This window comes from Zalophus californianus, chromosome 1 (genome assembly GCF_009762305.2).
Source record: "Zalophus californianus isolate mZalCal1 chromosome 1, mZalCal1.pri.v2, whole genome shotgun sequence".
Classification (NCBI taxonomy): domain Eukaryota; kingdom Metazoa; phylum Chordata; class Mammalia; order Carnivora; family Otariidae; genus Zalophus; species Zalophus californianus.
In genome coordinates, this window is record NC_045595.1 from 17,204,010 (window position 1) to 17,223,356 (window position 19,347).

The 19,347-nt window shown below is 39.4% G+C and overlaps 1 protein-coding gene across 3 annotated transcripts in view; it reads right to left on the bottom strand.

Annotated features, from left to right (window-relative positions):
• SMARCC1 (SWI/SNF related, matrix associated, actin dependent regulator of chromatin subfamily c member 1) overlaps positions 1–19,347 on the bottom strand; it is a 174,828-nt gene that overhangs the window by 139,720 nt on the left and 15,761 nt on the right. For all 3 annotated transcript variants that reach the window (XM_027584621.2, XM_027584620.2, XM_027584622.2), the window contains exon 3: positions 2,140–2,225. In XM_027584621.2, coding sequence (XP_027440422.1) covers positions 2,140–2,225 — 86 coding nt within the window. The remainder of the gene's footprint in view (positions 1–2,139; positions 2,226–19,347) is intronic.

Below are 19,347 nucleotides of genomic sequence, written 5' to 3' on the forward strand. Positions count from 1 at the left end.
ACTGAGTTGAATTTGGTTGTATTTAGTCTCTCCTCCTTCAGGAAATGTTTTTAGATTTCCATAGGATGTCAAAATCCCCCTGGTTTGGTATCCCTCAGTTATATACAACTATACATGAAATTAGCCCAAAATTTTATCCTTTAATGAAAACCTACAAATAAGGTTTTCTGACTATTTAGAGACATCCAGAAAGATCATATTCAAACACTCTGGAATCTTAATCTGTACTGTCTGTTGAATGTTCCCACTGAACCTCAAAAATGATACTCCAGTTTGACATCACTGAAAGCTAAAAGAAAGCAGGAAGTAAGAAAGAACCAAAAAGAAGAGAAAAAGAGAATGTTTGGCCACTTAGAAGGAAACGAGCAAACTTTGGAGCTAGACCGTGAGGTTAACTGGAGAACACAAACGAGGTTCAGAGGGGTATGTTGGGCGTGGAGAAAGAAAGAACCAAACAGAAACAAGAGAAAAAGAGAATGTTTGGCCATTTAGAAGGAAATGAGCAAACTTTGGAGCTAGACTGTGAGGTTAACTGGAGAACACAAACGAGGTTCAGAGGGGTATGTTGTGCGTGGGGCAAGTGGGAGGCACTGTCAAGACAACAGGCCACTATTCAGACATCTGAATGGGTGGGTGGTCACTAAAATATGCATGGTCAGAGTGTAAGTGATCCACTTGCTGCAAGTGTGTATGTCTCAGGAGGGGAAGTGTGCACTGCAACTAAGTGTCTAATGACACCAAAAAGGGGATGATTCTGGTACAGTGTGAGTAAAAGACTTGGAAAAATTCTTATTCCTCACTCTTAAAGTCTCCCACTTTAATCTTTACTTCTTTCTTGGCCTCCCTTTTAATTTAAAAACATCTTCTTTTACATATCCTTCTAAACCCTTTCACCTAAAAATATTCCATTGTACTGGCACACAAAGCAATTTCCAGAACAGGTCACTAAGGAGAAGTCATCTCACTTTGAGATTGTCCTCTTGAGTCAGGTCAGGATTTAGGACACAAACTGAACAAGAAACTAAGAAGAGAGTTCCATGTGGGAATCTAGAGCTAACAGTAGGGTACGAATCATATCTGAGAGTAGTCAGACAGGCTATCAATCCTAGCTCAGGGAATACCCTGTAAGAGTCACACCACCACAGCCAGAAGCAGAGTGCAAAACAGCAAGTCACCTCTGGTGACAACACACTTGTGCTCATTGCATCAATTAACCAATATCTATTAAACACCCACCCATACATTAAAAGTTCAGCAAATACACAAAGTCTGTATCACTTGCTATTCACTGTAAATAAATCATTTACTCATAAACTTGTCCTATGTATCAATGTGAGTACTTCTTTGCATTTCCCAGCCATATTTTGAAGTACCCAAATTACTAAGTATTCTCCTAGAAAGATGCTAAGACTGAACTGCACATAGACAACACAACTAAAACCTCGAAATGACTTCAATTCCCTCCAGCACCCCTTCAACCCCTGCCTGTGAGGTGACTCCCCACTATCCTTGAACTCTGGAACCGTCACCATGAAACACTCACTCGTCTCAGCAGCTGACCTTCCCACACAGAGATGGCAGAAACCCCAGAGTTCAAGAGGGAAAGCACCAAGAGAGACAGGGTGAGAAAAGGGAAAGAGAGGAGTGAAGGGAAAATGCAACACTGCAAGAACAACAGCAGTGATTCTACTCCTAGCTGCACCACTGCCCAAGTAATGGTCTGTGCTCCTGAGCTGGATTCCTCTCGTCTGTGTCCTCAGGACAACACACTAGACAGCTCTCGTTCTGAAGGCCTGGCTCAAAGAATAATTAAGCTGCTATATTTCAGCACAACATTAAGTTCAAAATACACATTTATATATTTCACAGTGAGCCTACCTTCTAACTTGCTAACAATACACACTCACCCATTATCTAGGTACAACCATATATGAGAAATAACTTGCCTAATAAATGCAGTAATTGTTCGATATTTTTCCTGGATGTAGGTACAAAGTAAACTAGAAAACCAGACAAAACTTTCACTTGGCACATTAACTATGTGCTTTTAGAATTCTCTAACACCATACAAAGAAGGAAGAGGATTTAACATTAAATAACTTAAATATCACATCAAAACACACAAACACAAAAACTTACCATCCCTGTTCATTTTTATACTTGTAAGCAGCCCCAAGAATGTGACACAAGGTGCCTCCAGCTTTGAAATCCATGAAACATTTTGCCTAAAAATGATACAAGTTACACATGAGAAAAATAAAAGTTCTCACAAAATTAGTCATGTCTCAATTCAAAGTTTTATAAACTCAAAAGTTATCAACTGCTAGCTTAACCTTAAATACTTCCTGGAACCAAATAAGGTATAAGGAAATTTTTCCAAAAGTGAATTAAAAATTTTTTTAACTCAATTAATGTACTACTCTTTTTAGTAAACAGTCTCTTAAAAACAAGATTTACAAAAGATAAATCAAAATGTTTCAGCAGGAAATACTAATGGACAGAAAATACTGATCTACTACAAACTCCGCTGATAAATTTAAAATGTGATTTTTAAAATATTTAAAATTCAAGTAAAACACAATTTCCAACAATATGATTTTCCTGCAGAGTAAGAAATATTAGTATACATTAGACTTTTTCCCAATTGAGATCCGACTTTAAATTATGCAAAAATCATAACTGAACTTTTGCGATATTTTAATGACCATGAAACAGTGTAAATTATATGTAAAATTATAGCTAAAATCTGTACAACAATTTGAAAAGAGATGTGCATGCACTTTATGGCTTATAAAAGTCATGCTCAAACGCTAAATGACTTACACATTATGGAAGTAAAAGTTTCATATAAACTGATCATCAAATACGCTAATAAGATGGAAGTATTAGAAATACAGCATGCATTTTTTTCCTTGAAAATGATTCTTACAAAATAATATAATGAAAAGAACTGCATGATGTCAAAGGCAAAAAACAGAACAGTGGTTGCTAAGGGTTGGGGAGAGAGTGGAGAGTTAAGGTTTAATGAGTACAGAGTTACAATTTGGGAAAATGCTAAAGTTCTGGAGATGGATGGCAGTAACAGTTGGTCTACAATGTGAATATACTAATGGCACTGAACTACACACCTAAAGATTAAAATATTTTACTACAATGAAAAATAACATTTTTAAAAATAAAAAAAATAAAATCATTAAGATGAGCTCTTCCAAAATAAGCTAACAAGTGAGCCTTCCAAGTCATTCTGGTTATCCTGTTGCTTTTTAAATACATAGAATTGTGGGGCGCCTGGGTGGCTCAGTCGTTAAGCGTCTGCCTTCGGCTCAGGTCATGATCCCAGGGTCCTGGGATCGAGCCCCGCATCGGGCTCCCTGCTCCGCGGGAAGCCTGCTTCTCCCTCTCCCACTCCCCCTGCTTGTGTTCCCTCTCTCGCTGTGTCTCTCTCTGTCAAATAAATAAATGAAATCTTTAAAAAAAAAAAATTAAATACATAGGATTGGGTTCCTTAATTTTTTTTTTTAAGATTTTATTTATTTATTTGACAGAGAGAGACACAGCGAGAGAGGGAACACAAGCAGGGGGGGAGCCGGATGCGGGGCTCGATCCCAGGACCCTGGGATCATGACCTGAGCCGAAGGCAGACGCTTAACGACTGAGCCACCCAGGCACCCCAAGTTCCTAATTTCTTGCCCAACACTATTCCCGGTATACCCCAAATGTTGCATTACATATTCCTAAACAAATATATCCAGGTGCAGGCGCCTGGGTGGCTCAGTTGGTTAAGCGACTGCCTTCGGCTCAGGTCATGATCCTGGAGTCCCGGGATCGAGTCCCACATCGGGCTCCCTGCCCAGCAGGGAGTCTGCTTCTCCCTCTGACCCTACCCCCTCTTGGGCTCTCCCTCTCTCACTCTCTCTCTCTAATAAATAAATAAAATCTTTAAAAAAAAATACATCCAGGTGCAATTCTTACCATTGACAACATGTTATTTATCTGAGAAAATGCACAAGTTATTACAATTTTCTAGTGTTGGCATCTTAAATTAGAATAATGTGCTGGTAGGTACCTACAAGAGTAGAATGAAACAGTTCTACTAAGCCTTCCCTGAACCCGCAGAGACTGGGCTAAAATGCTCTCTCCAACCACATATGCATATCACTACTGCGCACATGCAAACCACTCACAGCCTAATACTGAAATGACTGGTTTATACATTTATCTGTAATATGAACTCCTTGAGGACAGGAACAGTGTCCTATTCAAATCTTTAACATCAATATTCAACAGAGTGCCTGACAATGTAGGTAATCCGTAAAACTTTTCTCAGTAGTTCAAGTATACTAAAACAGTTTAAAAGCTCATAGCCGTAAAAAAAAAAAAAAAATAGCCATGCTACATATTGATCAGACCAGAACAATAAAACACGTAATTTAAGATTAAAGTCAATTTCTGGACAGGTAGTAAATCTGACAAATTAAAATATCAGATATATGTTTAAGACAGACACAGTAACTTCTATCAACCACTACAGGAACAAGTGATAAGTGAAGAAGTAGAAACTGAGACTTCCTATTTTCCAGAAGTAGCATCTGAATAAAGGGAAAGAAAGAGGGAAACTCAGAAACCTGTCCAGGGCACTAGTTCCAGCAATGAAATGCAAAAAGGGAAACATAAATCCATAAAGATGTGACAGAAAAAAAACAAAAAGGGACACACACCAGACATCAAGGATTCTTAGAGCCTGCATGGGAATGGATTTGGGACTCTGGTCCTAATGATAAGCTCATTATCAAAATCACCCGGATAAAAAAGTAGTAGATCAGAGTCAGGGGATGGCAAGTTGGAAGCAGAGACAAGAGACTTTGCAAGGACACCCACGGGGCCCTGACTGTATCACCTCACCCAACCCTCATCCCAACCACCCCCAACCCGGAAGAGGCCCTGCCCTAACTGACACTGGATATAATTTGAATACAAGAGCTCATGTGCTTAGACATTCTCTGAAGGAGCAGCGTCGATTGTTCCTTGTAAATTCCTCTTGATTAGTATTGAAAAATTTAAAAAATAAAAGGGCAAGAGGATTCCAAAACTTGAGCTTTCCAGAGCCAACAAGATGCTGCTTCGTCTGAATTATCTCAGTAGCTACAGACCCCATCAGAGACTGGGGATCAAGGACAGCTCTAACCGGCTGCTTCTATTCCCAGCTGTGTGACTAGACTGCTTTTGATAAGCTGTTCTAGCTTTGGTTAACTATTTGGAAAATTAATCTAATCTTACCCTGGATGTACGTAAGTGGTCTCATCCTACCTATTTATAGCCCAACTAAAATTCTGCTGAGCTGATGAAACCTAGAAAAAGATAAACCTAACTGCAATACTTAAAAGTGCTTAAAATTTGTACCATAGTGTCCTTATTTATTTCTTTGGCTTTTTTTTTTAAGATTTTACTTATTTATTTGACAGAGAGACACAGCCAGAGACGGAACACAAGCAGGGGGAGTGGGAGAGGGAGAAGCACGCTTCCCACCGAGCAGGGAGTCCGACGCGGGGCTCGATCCCAGGACCCCGGGATCATGACCTGAGCCAAAGGCAGAGGCTTAACGACTGAGCCACCCAGGCACCCCTCTTTGGCTTATTTATTAAAGGCAATTTGTCTTAACTGGAAAAAAGGAGGATATATACTTGTGTACGTAGAACATACACATCTATAATGCCGTGTTCTGGTCTATTAATCAATATGATGGTGCAAGAAAGTAAACATGAAAAAGTGAATAAAGGTACAGAAACGGAGAATGTCCAGGACACCAAGAAAGTTCAGAGAAAATCACAATGTCATCTTCACACCTTGAAAAGTTGTGGGAAAAAAGACACATCACTTAGACTCCAGAACCCTTTTACCTCACAAAATAAGACAATCAAATATTCCATATATTTCTCTGTGTACTTTAACTGCTTTTGGAGTTCAGACAGTGCATTCTAGAAAATTTTCCCAATGTTATTAATAAGAAAAACTAACAGTCTTATAATTAGCACCTCTAATCATAGCTAGTAACTGCTGTAGTACTCTTATTCTTAGGGAGAACAAAAAGTATTACCATTGCTACCAATTACTGAGAATTTAAATTTACCATGAGGCACTGTATATACATCACGGACAACTTGCTATTTATCTGAAAAAATGCACAAGTCGTGGCAATTTTGTAGTGTTGGCATCTTAGCTGAGAATAATGTACCTCATTTACTCAACAATCCTACAAAGTTGACTCTTTTCATGCCATTTTACAGATGAAAAAGTGTTAATGGCTCCAGCAATATGACAGGCTGAATAACCAAAAAACCCTACCACTTCAAATGTATGTTGAACAAAAGAGAACAGACGTTATTTTAAATGGACAGCTGGATTTCTAGGAAGAAAGCAAATCCCTAGGTACAAAAATCAAAGAAGAAAAAAAATCAAACTAAAAGTCAAAGTGGCAATCTTCTGAGGTAAAAAAAAAAAAAAATAACCACGCTAGGGTGACATGGGGTGGGGATAATGAGACTCAACAGGCGAGTAATGACAATGTTGATAAGATAAAGGCTAGGGCTTCACTGTCGGTGCAGGACAGGATGAACACTACAGACCTAAGCAAGGGAAGACGTCAGAACTAAGGCTATCACCCACCACACACGCAGGGAGAGCCAGGGCCATCAACAGGCCGCACCAGTAGGGAAAGGATGAGCTAGAAAAAAATACCTGCCAGCAAAGACGATAACAAGCTTCCATCTCAAGATAATTTGAGTTTGGAACTTAACTAACCACTCGGTCAGGAACCCCATGACAAATTCACGTAAGAATCTGGTCCTAAATTTAGCAGGTCCTCTGGAGTGCCTTAAAGAGCAAATTCTCAGCCCAGGCCAATAGGATTCCCAGGTAAAATTCCACTGAAGGAAGTGCTGACATTCCAAAATTCAAATACACAGAAATCTTAATTATGTTTTGTTTCCTTAAGTCAACAGAAAAAACAAACAGAAGAATCCTAACATTTCAGATAAAAGAAAAAATTACGATAGGACTTGTACAATTAGAATATATAAAATGGGGCACGTAGGTGGCTCAGTCATTAAGTGTCTGCCTTCGGCTCAGGTCATGATCCCGGGGTCCTGGGATCGAGCCCCATGTCGGGCTCCCTGCTCCGCAGAGAGCCTGCTTCTCCCTCTCCCTCACCGGCCATTCTGCCTACTTGTGCTATCTCTCTGTCAAATTAATAAATAAAATTTTAAAAATAAATAAATAAAGACACTAAAGAGAAAGATTTGAAAAATATATACATGTAACTCCTAGCACATGTACCATTCAATAAAAGCACAACTATCAGGTTATATAGCAGATTAGACAACTACACGTAGAAAAGTTTAAAACTTATTTGTGAAGGATTAGAAATTGTGAAGGAGGGGCGCCTGGGTGGCTCAGTCATTAGGCATCTGCCTTCAGCTCAGGTCATGATCCCGGGGTCCTGGGATCCAGCCCCACATCGGGCTCCCTGCTCCGCAAGAAGCCTGCTTCTCCCTCTCCCACTCCCCCTGCTTGTGTTCCCTCTCTCGCTGTGTCTCTCTCTGTCAAATAAATAAATAAAATCTTTAAGAAAAAAAAGAAAGAAATTGTGAAGGATTTAAATCCCTAGCTTCAAGAAACATATCAGTTCTTTTTTTATTTTTTTAAGATTTATTTATTTGAGACAGAGAGAGAGAGAGCTAGAGCAGGGGGAGGGGCAGAGGGATAGGGAAAGAGAAAATCCTCACGCCAACTCCCTACTGAGCATCGAGCCCAGTGTAGGGGCTCAATCGCAGGATGCTGAGATCACGACCTGAGCCGAAATCAAGAGTCAGACACTTAACTGACTGAGCCACCCAGACCCCCAAGAAACATATAAGTTCTGAGGAATATATTAAAAATACATAATAGAAGCTACGCCTAGACACACTATTGTACAACTGCATAACAGCAAAGACAGAGATCTTAAAAGCAACCCAAAGGAAAGTGAGTACCTAAAAAAACCAAACAGCCGGACTGATGGATTTCTCAACACCAATAATCTGAACAAGTTACAAAAAATATTAAAATATGTTCTTAATATAACAAATTTCAAAATTTATAATAAGAAAAAAAATCATTCCAATCACCTTTTGAAATAATGCAAGGGTCAAAACAGAAGTCAAAACAGAAATTAGAAAATACTTTAGAACTACATACATCAAAACGTATGAGCCACAGCTGGAGATGCACATTAAAAAAAAAAAAAAGGAATGCTGACCCCTACCTCATGTAATACACAAAGATCAATTCCAGATGGATTATAGTTATAAAGGTGAAACATAAAACAATAAAGCTTCTATGAAAAACACAACAGAATATATTGATGACTTTGGACTAGGCAAAGGGCATAAAAATATTAAGCATAAAAAAAACTTACAGATTATTCTATGTCAGCGATTGGCAAACTGTGGCCCACGGGCCAAATCAAGCCTGCTGTTAATGTAAGTAAAGTTTTATTGGAAAAAAAAATCCATGCTCATTGTCTGAAGCTACGTTCACACAACAGCAAAGATGAGAAGCTGCAGCAGAGACTACGTATTTACTCTCTGACCTTTTACAGACGTTACAGATAAAACCATTTACCACTTGGCCTTTTACGGAAAAAGTTAACTGATCCTTGTGCTATATTATGATTAAGAATCTCTGTTCATCAAAAGACATCATCATGAGAATAAAAAGATAAGCTACAAGAGGATATTTGCCATAAATACGTCTGACACAGGACCCATAACCAAAACATGTAAGAAAAACTCCTTTAAAAAGAAGAAAGAAACGTTCCCACTCTTGATGGGAATGCAAACTGGTACAGCCACCGTAAAAAACAGTATGGAGATTGCTCAAAAAGTTAGAACTACCGTATGGTCCAGTAATTCCATTTCACTCATATGTGGAATTTAAGAAATAAAACAAAGGGAAAAAAGAGACAAGCCAAGAAACAGACTCTTAATATAGAGAACAAACTGATGGTGACTAGAGTGGAGGTAGGTAGGGAGGATGTGTGAAATAGGTGATGGGATTAAGGAATACATTTATCATGAGCACTGAGTAATGTACAGAATTGTTGAATCACTGTATTGTGCACTGGAAACTAATGTAACACTGTATGTTATGGAATTAACTTTTTTTTAAATGAGAAAGATAAATGACTGGATTAAAAAAAATGGGCAAAAGATTTGAACTTCACTTCAACAAAGAGAATATAGCCAAATAGTCAATAAATACAAAAGGGTGCTCAACTTCACCAGTCATCAGCAACTAAAGAAAAGGCAAATCCACAAATCCACCCAAAAACTAAAATAAGAGGGCACCTGGGTGGCTCAATCAGTTAGTGTCCGACTCATGATTTCGGCTCAGGTCATCATCTCATGGATCATGAGATCAAGCCCCACGCCGGGTTCCACTAAGCAGGGAGTCTGCTTAAGGTTCTCTCTCTCCCCCTCTGCCCCTCCCCCCAACTCAGGCTCTATCTCTAAAACAAATAAATCTTTTGATAAAAAAAAACTAAAATGAATGAATCGTAAAAAAAAAAAAAAACTAAAATAAGAAAATGTCCGGGGCGCCTGGGTGGCTCAGTCATTAAGTGTCTGCCTTCGGCTCAGGTCATGATCCCAGGGTCCTGGGATCGAGCCCCGCATCGGGCTCCTGCTTAGCAGGAAGCCTGCTTCTCCCTCTCCCAGTCCCCCTGCTTTGTTCCCTCTCTCGCTGTGTCTCTCTCTGTCAAATAAATAAATAAAATCTTTAAAAAAAAAAAGAAAAGAAAAGAAAAGAGAATGTCCAAGCATCGGTGAGAAAGTAAAGAATTAGAACCCTTGTACATTGCCTGTGGGAGTGTAAATTGGAAAAATTGCTCTGGAAGATTAGCAGTATCTACCAAAGCTGAGTATGCACACCCCATGACCCAGCAATTACATTCCTAGGAATATAACAGAAATATGTACTTTTAGGGGCGCCTGGGTGGCTCAGTCGTTAAGCGTCTGCCTTCGGCTCAGGTCATGATCCCAGGACCGAGCCCTGCATCAGGCTCCCTGCTCACCAGGAAGCCTGCTTCTCCCTCTCCTACTCCCCCTGCTTGTATTCCCTCTCTGTCTCTGTCAAGTAAATAAAATCTTTAAAAAAAAAAGGAAATATGTACGTTTACCAAAAGACATATACATACAAAAATATTCACAGCAGCAATATTTATAATAGCTCTAAACTGCAAATTACCCTAAAAGCCAATCAATGGCAGAATGGATAAATTGTGGAATAGTCCCACAATGGAATACTATATAGCAAGAAATGACAATGCTGCCCATTTTTCAAATAAATTTTTATTTGAACACAGTCACACTTACTCATTTAGATATTATCTTCGGCTGCTTTTACGCTACAAAAGACTGATTAGTTGTGACAAAGTCTGTATGGCTTGCAAGCCTAATATTTACCATCTGCCCCTTTAAGAAAAAATTTACCAACCCCTTAAACAGCAATCAGAATGAAGAAATTTCAACTCCAAGTAATAACATGGTAGAATTTTACAAATATGCTTGCCTATATGCTTCAAAAATTTAAGTCATGAATGACAAAGACAGGATGAACTCTTTCAAATTAAGACTAAAGAGACATAACTACATAAAATCTGCAATCCTGATTTGGATCTTAAAGAGGACACATTCTTGTGACAATTTGTTGAAATGTGAAGACTGATTATATAGAAAACAGTATTGTCTGTCAACGTTAAATTTCCTAAATTTAAAGGAGAGCCATGCTGCATGCAGTCTGAAGTCTCTACAGCCACCACCTCCCTGCTAGATTGGATCTCCTGAACACCCGGAACTTCTCAAGTGACTTCAAGAGTGCAGTCACTGTAGTGACAGACTGGTAATTTATCCTCAAAAGTCCTTTTGTTCTTGCTTCTTAGAGCTACATGCTAATCTTGGCTCTCACCCTTCTCCATTCCAAAAAGTCCTAGAATTTTGTATGATCTTAGCAGAACAATACTATTCTCAGATACACATCATAAAAACCCAAAGTTGGAGGAATCATCATGTTCACCGAATCCAACAGTTTTCTAATGTTTCTTTGCCAAAGAGCTCTTTCAGGAGCAGAAAGCTCAAAAAGAAGTCCATCAGGAAAAACCGTTCAAAGTGAAAAACTTGAAAACAACAGATTCCTCTTAGACCTCCCCATTTATTCCTCTGTTCCCTCAGTCACTCAGGTGCTCTGCAAGGAACAATTATAAAACCAATAATCAGGTCCAACTCCTTTTTCTGATAATTATATGCCTCTTCTTATCAACTTCCTTCTCCCTAAAACTATTTACCACACAGCATAGTTTACTAAATCAAATGAAGAAAAGTGATTGCCAAAGTGACAGTCCTTGAACTCATATTCTTTCCATTACACCAGACTGACCAAGTTCATGAGAATCTCTGCAATGAAGTCAGTCACACTTACTGGATAGAAATTCCAAAGTGTCAGGGAGAGATAGCCTATGGACTGTGACTCATCTAAAATGTCCCAAAATAATACTACCCAGTCCAAATACACAGCCTCATTTGTAGAAATGGCTTTGACAATAAATTTTACCTTCAAAGTATTTACATGCATTCCAAGGTTATATATTAAAATGTATTAAGTTCCTGTGACAGTTTGAAAATAAATTCCAAAAAATTTCATGAACATCCCTGAAAATAGGCATACCCATCACAATGTACCTCCTTTTGAGAAGTAATTAATTTCACCAAGTTCTGATCATTGCTTTAAAATAAGCCAGCACTTTTACATTTTGATTTTTTTTTTAAAGACTTTATTTATTTGAGAGAGAGAGACAGTGAGAGCAGGAACACAAGCAGGGGGAGTGGGAGAGGGAGAAGCAGGCCTCCCGCCGAGCAGAGAGCCCGATGTGGGACTCGATTCACATCGACTGAGCCACCCAGGGTCCTGGGATCATGACCTGAGCCGAAGGCAGACGCTTAACGACTGAGCCACCCAGGCGCCCTTGATATTTTAAGAAAAGATCAATTTTGCAAAGTATTGTTCAGTTCTCCAGCTAACTTCATTAACAACCTTTCACTCTTCCTATCTTTGAGACAGTTACCAACATCACAACAAAGGCAATATTTAATTGATAAAATTTGGCTTCAATTCAAAGGGCACTGCAACATTTTGTTAGTCCTCAGGTTTACATAAAATACACTGTCTCAGATATGAGTTGAGTGGAAACAAAAGACCTAGCTCTTTGGGGTCCTTCCTTAAGACCTGGAGGTGATGGCAAACTAGTATAACAAATGTTCCAACAGTATGTCTCCATTAGATCTACATTTTTACTTTTACCAAGAAAACTTCTGCTAGAACAAGCTAGCAAAATCTATTTTTCATGCTGTTAAGTACTATATACCACTTTTAATTTCTCAAAGAGCTTTCATTATCACACATCTGGTGATTCTCACAGCTACATCATAGTCTGTAGAGTAAGAAACACTTTCCCAGAAGTAGTAGTACAGGTGGAAGTACCCCAAGGTCACAGAGTACTAGGACATAGCTAGTTAACTCCTAAGCCCAGGGCTCTTTCATAACACCTGGTTCCAGAAAGTGATCTGAGGTGATTCCTTATGTTACATTATTTCAATTTAAGAAATGAATGAGGGGCGCCTGGGTGGCTCAGTAGGTTAAGCGTCTGCCTTCAGCTCGGGTCATGATCTCAGGGTCCTGAGATGGAGCCTCACGTCGGGCGGGGTTCCCTGCTAGGCAGGAAGCCTGCTTCTCCCTCTCTTGCTCCCCGTGCTTATGTACTTTCTCTCTCTCCCTGTCAAATAAATAAAATCTTAAAAAAAAAAAAATGAATGAGCTTTATTTTAGCAAAATCAATGGCTTTTAAACTCTCTCAAGACTTCTGATTCAAGTCAGATCAAAGAGACCTATACTTTATCTCTGATCTCCATAACCTAAAATGCTTAAATCATTACAGAAAATATACTGGGCTAAGTATCCAGAATCGTCCTGCTGAAAAAGAACTAAAAATGCTGATATAATACACAAAACATCTTCTAACAAAAGTAAAATTGGAAATCTCTGAAAGATAACTGGCTGGCCATGAAGAATAACAGCACAGAAACATCAATGACAATACTGACAAAGAATATAGTCTTTACAAATGCACTCTGTAAAATTCAGCAAACAAATGTCTGCAGCCTTCATCAAGCAACAACAGCAATCCTTGGGCATGGCAGAGAATCTAACTTATTTATTATTAGCATTTATTATTGTGTTATTAGCACATTACTACACGCAAACTGCCCTGTTTTTTACAAAAAAAAAAAAAATTACACAGCATACAAAGAACTAAGAAAGTATGGCCCATTTAGAGGGGAAAAAGAATTGACAGAAACTATCCCAGAGGAAAGAAAAATGAACACAGTGTAAGGGACCTATGGAACACCATCAAATTTACCAATATACACATTATGAGAGGCCCAAAAGAGAGAAAAGAACACCAAATCTATGAAAAAATTATGGCCAAAACTTCCCAAATTTTATGAAGAACGTGAATTTATACATCCATGAAGTTCAACAACCTCCAAGCTGGATGAACTCAAACACATCATTATCATCCAAAGTCCATAGTTTACATTAGGGTTCACTTTTGGTGTTGTACATTCTATAGGTTTTGTCAAAAGTATAATGACGTATATCCATCATTATAGTATGACACAGGACAGTTTCACTGTCCTGAAAATCCTCTGTGCTCTGCCTTTTCATTCCTTTCTCCATGCCAAGACACTTTATATTCAAACTGTCAAAAGAAAGACAAAGGATCTAAAATGAGGGAGGGGTGCCTGGGTGGCTCAGTTGGTTGAGCGACTGCCTTCGGCTCAGGGCGTGATCCTGGAGTCCCAGGATCGAGTGCCCCATCGGGATCCCTGCTGTCAGCGGGGAGTCTGCTTCTCCCTCTGACCCTCCCCCCTCTCATGCTCCCTCTCTCTCATTCTCTCTCTCAAATAAATAAAATCTTTTTAAAAAATAAATAAATAAAAATAAAATAAAATGCAGGGAGGGGGCGCCTGGGTGCCTCTGTCGTTAAGCGTCTGCCTTGGGCTTAGGTCATGATCTCAGGGTCCTGGGATCCAGCCCAGCATCGGGCTCCCTACTCAGCGGGAAGCCTGCTTCTCCCTCTCCCACTCCCCCTGCTTGTGTTCCCTCTCTCGCTGTGTCTCTGTCAAATAAATAAATAAAATCTTTAAAAAAAATAAAAATAAATAAAACGCAGGGATAGAGAAGTGACTCATCATATACAAGGAACTCTAAATAACATTTAACACCCAATTTCTATTCAGAAACCATGGAGGCCAGAATAATAAGATACAGGTAAAGTGCTGAAAGTAAAATAACTTGTCAAAGTTTGTATCCTGCAAAACAGCCCTGCAAAAATGAAAGAGATGGGGTGCCTGGCCGGCTCAGATGGTTAAGAGTGCGGCTCTCGATCTCAGGGTTGTCAGTCCGAGCCCCACACTGGGTGTATAGATTACTTAAAAGTAAATCTTTAAGGGGTGCCTAGGTGGCTTAGTGGGTTAAGCATCTGCCTTCGGCTCAGGTCATGATCTCGGGGGTCCTGGGACTGAGCGCCGCATCGCTTCTCCCTCTGCCTTTGCCCCTCCCCCCCACCCCTGCTCATGCTCTCTCTCTCAAATAAATAAAATCTTTAAAATAAAATCTTAAAAAAATAAAATAAGAAAGAGATGAAAAGAGGCTCCATATCATATGTAATCAGGGAAATGCACATTAAAACGAGATACAACTACACACCTATTAGAAGAGTCAAAATCCAGAACACTGACAATATCAAATGCTGGTAAGGAATGGAATGTTATTCAGTGCTAAGAAAAATGGGCTAGCAAGCAATGAAAAGACATGGAGTAACTTTAAGTGCATATTACTAAGTGAAAGTAGACAACCTAAAAAGACTACATACTATATATTCCAATTATATGACACTTAGGAAAAGGCAAAACTATGGATAGTAAAAGATCTATGGTTGTCAGAGGTTACTGAGGGAGAAAGGAATGCATAGGCAGAGCACAGAGGATTTTCAGGACAGTGAAATTGTCCCATGTCATACTGTAATGGTGGATACACATCATTATACATTTGACAAAACCTACAGAATGTACAACACCAAAAGTGAACCCTAATGTAAACTATGGACTTTGGATGATAATGATGTGTCAGTGTAAGTTTGTCAACTGTAACAAATATGGCACAGGATTTCCATAAGAGGGGAGGTTATGCCCCATATGTCAGGGCAAGGGGTATAAGGGAAACCTCTGTACCTTCTACTCAATTTTGCTATGAACCTAAAACGGCTCTAAAAAGGATTAACAGCATAACATGAACTTTATTTTAACTTCAATTTAAGTTAAACTGAAAAATTTCTTGAAAAATCCAAATCACCAAAACTGACAAAAGAAACAGAATCTAAACCCTGTATCTATTGAGGAAATTGAATCAGTTATTAAAACCTCCCCCAAGGGCGCCTGGGTGGCTCAGCTGGTTAAGCGACTGCCTTCGGCTCAGGTCATGATCCCGGAGTCCTGGGATCGAGTCCCACATCGGGCGCCCTGCTCGGCGGGGAGCCTGCTTCTCCCTCTGACCTTCTCCCCTCTCATGCTGTTTCTCTCTCTCTCTCTCAAATAAATAAATAAAATCTTAAAAAAAAAAAACAAAACTCCCCCAAAAGAAAACTCTAAGCCCAAATTATTTCACTAGTGAATTCTATCAAATACTTAAGAAAACTTTTATACAGCAAATTAAGCCCCATTACATGTAAAAAGGATAATGTATCATGATCAAATAGGGTTTATCCTGGAATACCAGGTAGATGAACTGAAAATGAGGTAATGAATGAAGCTCACCATATTAACAGAATAAAAGAAAAACCTCTTGATCATCTCAAAAGATGCACAAAAAGCATATGATAAAATCCAACAGTCAGGGCGCCTGGGTGGCTCAGTCGTTAAGCGACTGCCTTCAGCTGGGGTCATGATCCTGGAGGCCCGGGATCAAGTCCCGCATCAGGCTCCCTGCTCAGTGGGGAGTCTGCTTCTCCCTCTGACCTTCCCCCGTCTCATGCTCACTCTCTCACATTCTCTCTCTCAAATACATAAATAAATAAATTCTTAAAAAAAAAAAAATCCAACAGTCATTTGAAATAAAAGCTCTCAGCAAACTAGCCATAGTAGGGAACTTCCATAATCTGAATTAAGATCACATATGAAAAACCTACAGCTAATATCAAATTTAATAGTGCAAAACTGAATGTTTTTCCATTAACAAGAATAAGGTTAGAATTTCTGTCTTAAACATTTTTTTCTTTAGTAATCTCTACACCTAATGTGGGGCTCAAACTCACAACCCCCAAATCAAGAGCCACATGCTCTACCAACTGAGCCAGCCAGGAGCCCCCTGTCTTAACCACTTCTATTCAGTATTGTGTCAGACATGCTACCCAGTACAATGTGGCAAGAAAAGGAAATTAAAAGCATAAATATCTGGGGGGGGGACTCATCATAAAGTTATAGTAATCAAAAATGTATTAACAAAAAAATGGACATTTCAATCAAGAGGAAAAAACAATCCAGATATACACCCACAACACATCTGGTCAACTAATTTTCAACTAAAGTGCTAAGCCAATTCAAAGAAAGAACATCTTTACAACAAACGGTAGCTCTAAAATAACCGGATATGGGGAGCCTGCATGGCTCAGCAGGTTAACTCGGCCCTTGGCTCAAGTCATGATCCAGGAGTCCAGGGATCAGGCCCCACGTCGTCGGGCTCCTTGCTCAGCGGGGAGCCTGATTCTCCCCCTTCCTCTGCTTGCGTTTCCCTCTCTATCAAATAAGTAAAATCTTTTAAAAAATAAAATAAACTGGGAGCGCCTGGGTGGTTCAGTTGGTTAAGCGGCTGCCTTAGGCTCAGGTCATGATCCCAGGGTCCCGAGATCGAGCCCAGCATTGGGCTCCCTGCTCAGAGGGAAGCCCGCTTCTCCCTCTCCCACTCCCCCTGCTTGTGTTCCCTCTCTAGCTGTCACTCTCTGTCAAATAAATGAATAAAATATTAAAAAAATAAAAATAAAAAACTAGATATCCATAACTGAAAAAAAGAACATCAGCCCTTACCCTCACACTATACATAAAAATTAACCCGAAATACATGAAACCTGAAACTATAAAATCTCTAGAAGAAAAATACTGGAAACAGTCTGTAACTTTGGGGTATGCAAAGGTTTCTCTGAACACAGCACAAATCACAGAAATCAATAAACTGGACTTCATCAAAATTCAAAACTTTTGCTCTTGGGAAGACACTGATAAGAAAACAAAAAGTCAAGGGGCGCCTAGGTGGCTCAGTTGGTTAAGCGACTGCCTTCGGCTCAGGTCATGATCCTGGAGTCCCGGGATCAAGTCCCACATCAGGCTCCCTGCTTGGCAGGGAGTCTGCTTCTCCCTCTGACCCTCCCCCCTCTCATGCTCTCTCTCAAATAAATAAATAAATTTCTTAAAAAAAAAAAAAGTCAAATCCCAAACTGGGAGGAAATAGTTGCAATATATATATTACAAAGAACCTATATGTAAAACATATAAAGAATTATTAAAATTTAATTTAAAAAAAAAACTGTGCAGAAAAGAATTAACACAGCAGGCCTGAGATGACTATCCTCAGTAAGGCCTGCTTGCCAATTAGCCCTTGGCTAGCATCTGGGAATCTGCCTCTAAGAGTATTCCTAGTCAACTGATAAGAAGGGTGGTTCACTAAGCCTAGACTATTTGAACAAACAATGTGGTTTATGATGAATACCTGCTTTCCTTCAGGGGACTCTGGAAGTTTAAATATGTGCTGACAAAAGGTATCAGCCCCCAATAAAATCCTTGGGTATGAGACTCTAACAGGCTTCCCTGGGCAGAAATATTGCCCGTATGCTACTACATCTTCAATGCTGGGGAAGAATGCACTTTGTGTGATGCCTCATATAAGGAAGAGAGCACACACAAGCCTGCAGTGTAGATTCCTCCAGGCTACACCTGTGTCTTTTCCCCTTGTGACTAGGCTTTGTATATTTGGTATGCTGCTGTAACAAATCCTAGTTATAAGTACATGGGGCGCCTAGCTGGCTCAGCTGGAAAAGCATGCAACTCTTGATCTCAGGGTTTGGAGTTCCAGACCCAGGTTGGGTGCAGAGATTACTTAAATAAACTTAAAAAAAATCTTAGTTACAAATACAAGTATAGGCTAAGTTCCATAAGTCCTTCTAGCAAATCTCTGAATGTGGGGTGGTCGTGGGGACCAAATTAAAAACTTGTTTGAAAAACAAAGAAAAAACACAAATGGTCAATAAGCACATAAAAAGATGTTTAACATCATCAGTCATCATGAAAATACAAATTAAAAGTATGAGATTTCACTACATACCTATCAAAATGGATAAAATTATGAAGACTAATCATACCAACTGCTGACAAGAATGCAAAGGAACTGGAACTCTCAGACACTACACTGCTAGATGGTATGTAAAATGATACAACCACTTTAGAAAACAGTTTGGCAGTTTCTTCTAAAGTTAAATGCTACCAACCCTATGACCCAAACATTCCACTCCTGGGTTATTTACCTAGGAGAAATGAAAACATGTCACAAAAAGATTTGTACATTAACAGTGATAGCAGCTTTACTCAGAAAGCTGGAAACAGGTGCACCTGGGTGGCTCAGTTGTTGAGCGTCTGCCTTCAGCTCAGGTCATGATCCCAGAGTCCTGGGATCGAGCCCCACATCAGGCTCCCTGCTCAGCGGGAAGCCTGCTTCTCCCTCTCCCACTCTCCCTGCTTGTGTTCCTTTTTTCGCTGTTGTCTCTCTGTCAAATAAATAAATAAAATCTTAAAAAAAAAAAGAAAGAAAGAAAGCTGGAAACAACCCAGATTCCCATCAAACAGTAAAGGATAAATGAATTGTGGTTTATCCATACATTGGAATACTAATCAACAATAAAAAGGAAAAATAACACATGGAATACCACAGATGATGTACATCTCAAAATCCGTTATGATGAGTGAAAGAACTGAGGCAAAAAATGTATACCGTGTGTTCTATTTATATCAATTTCATGAAGTTGTAAATGAATCTGTAGCCTCAATGGTGCCAGGGGACCGGGGTGGGAGACGGATTACAAGGAAACTTTTGGGAATGATGGAAATATCATTACCTTGAAACCTTGAACTCAAATTTTAAATATGTACCATT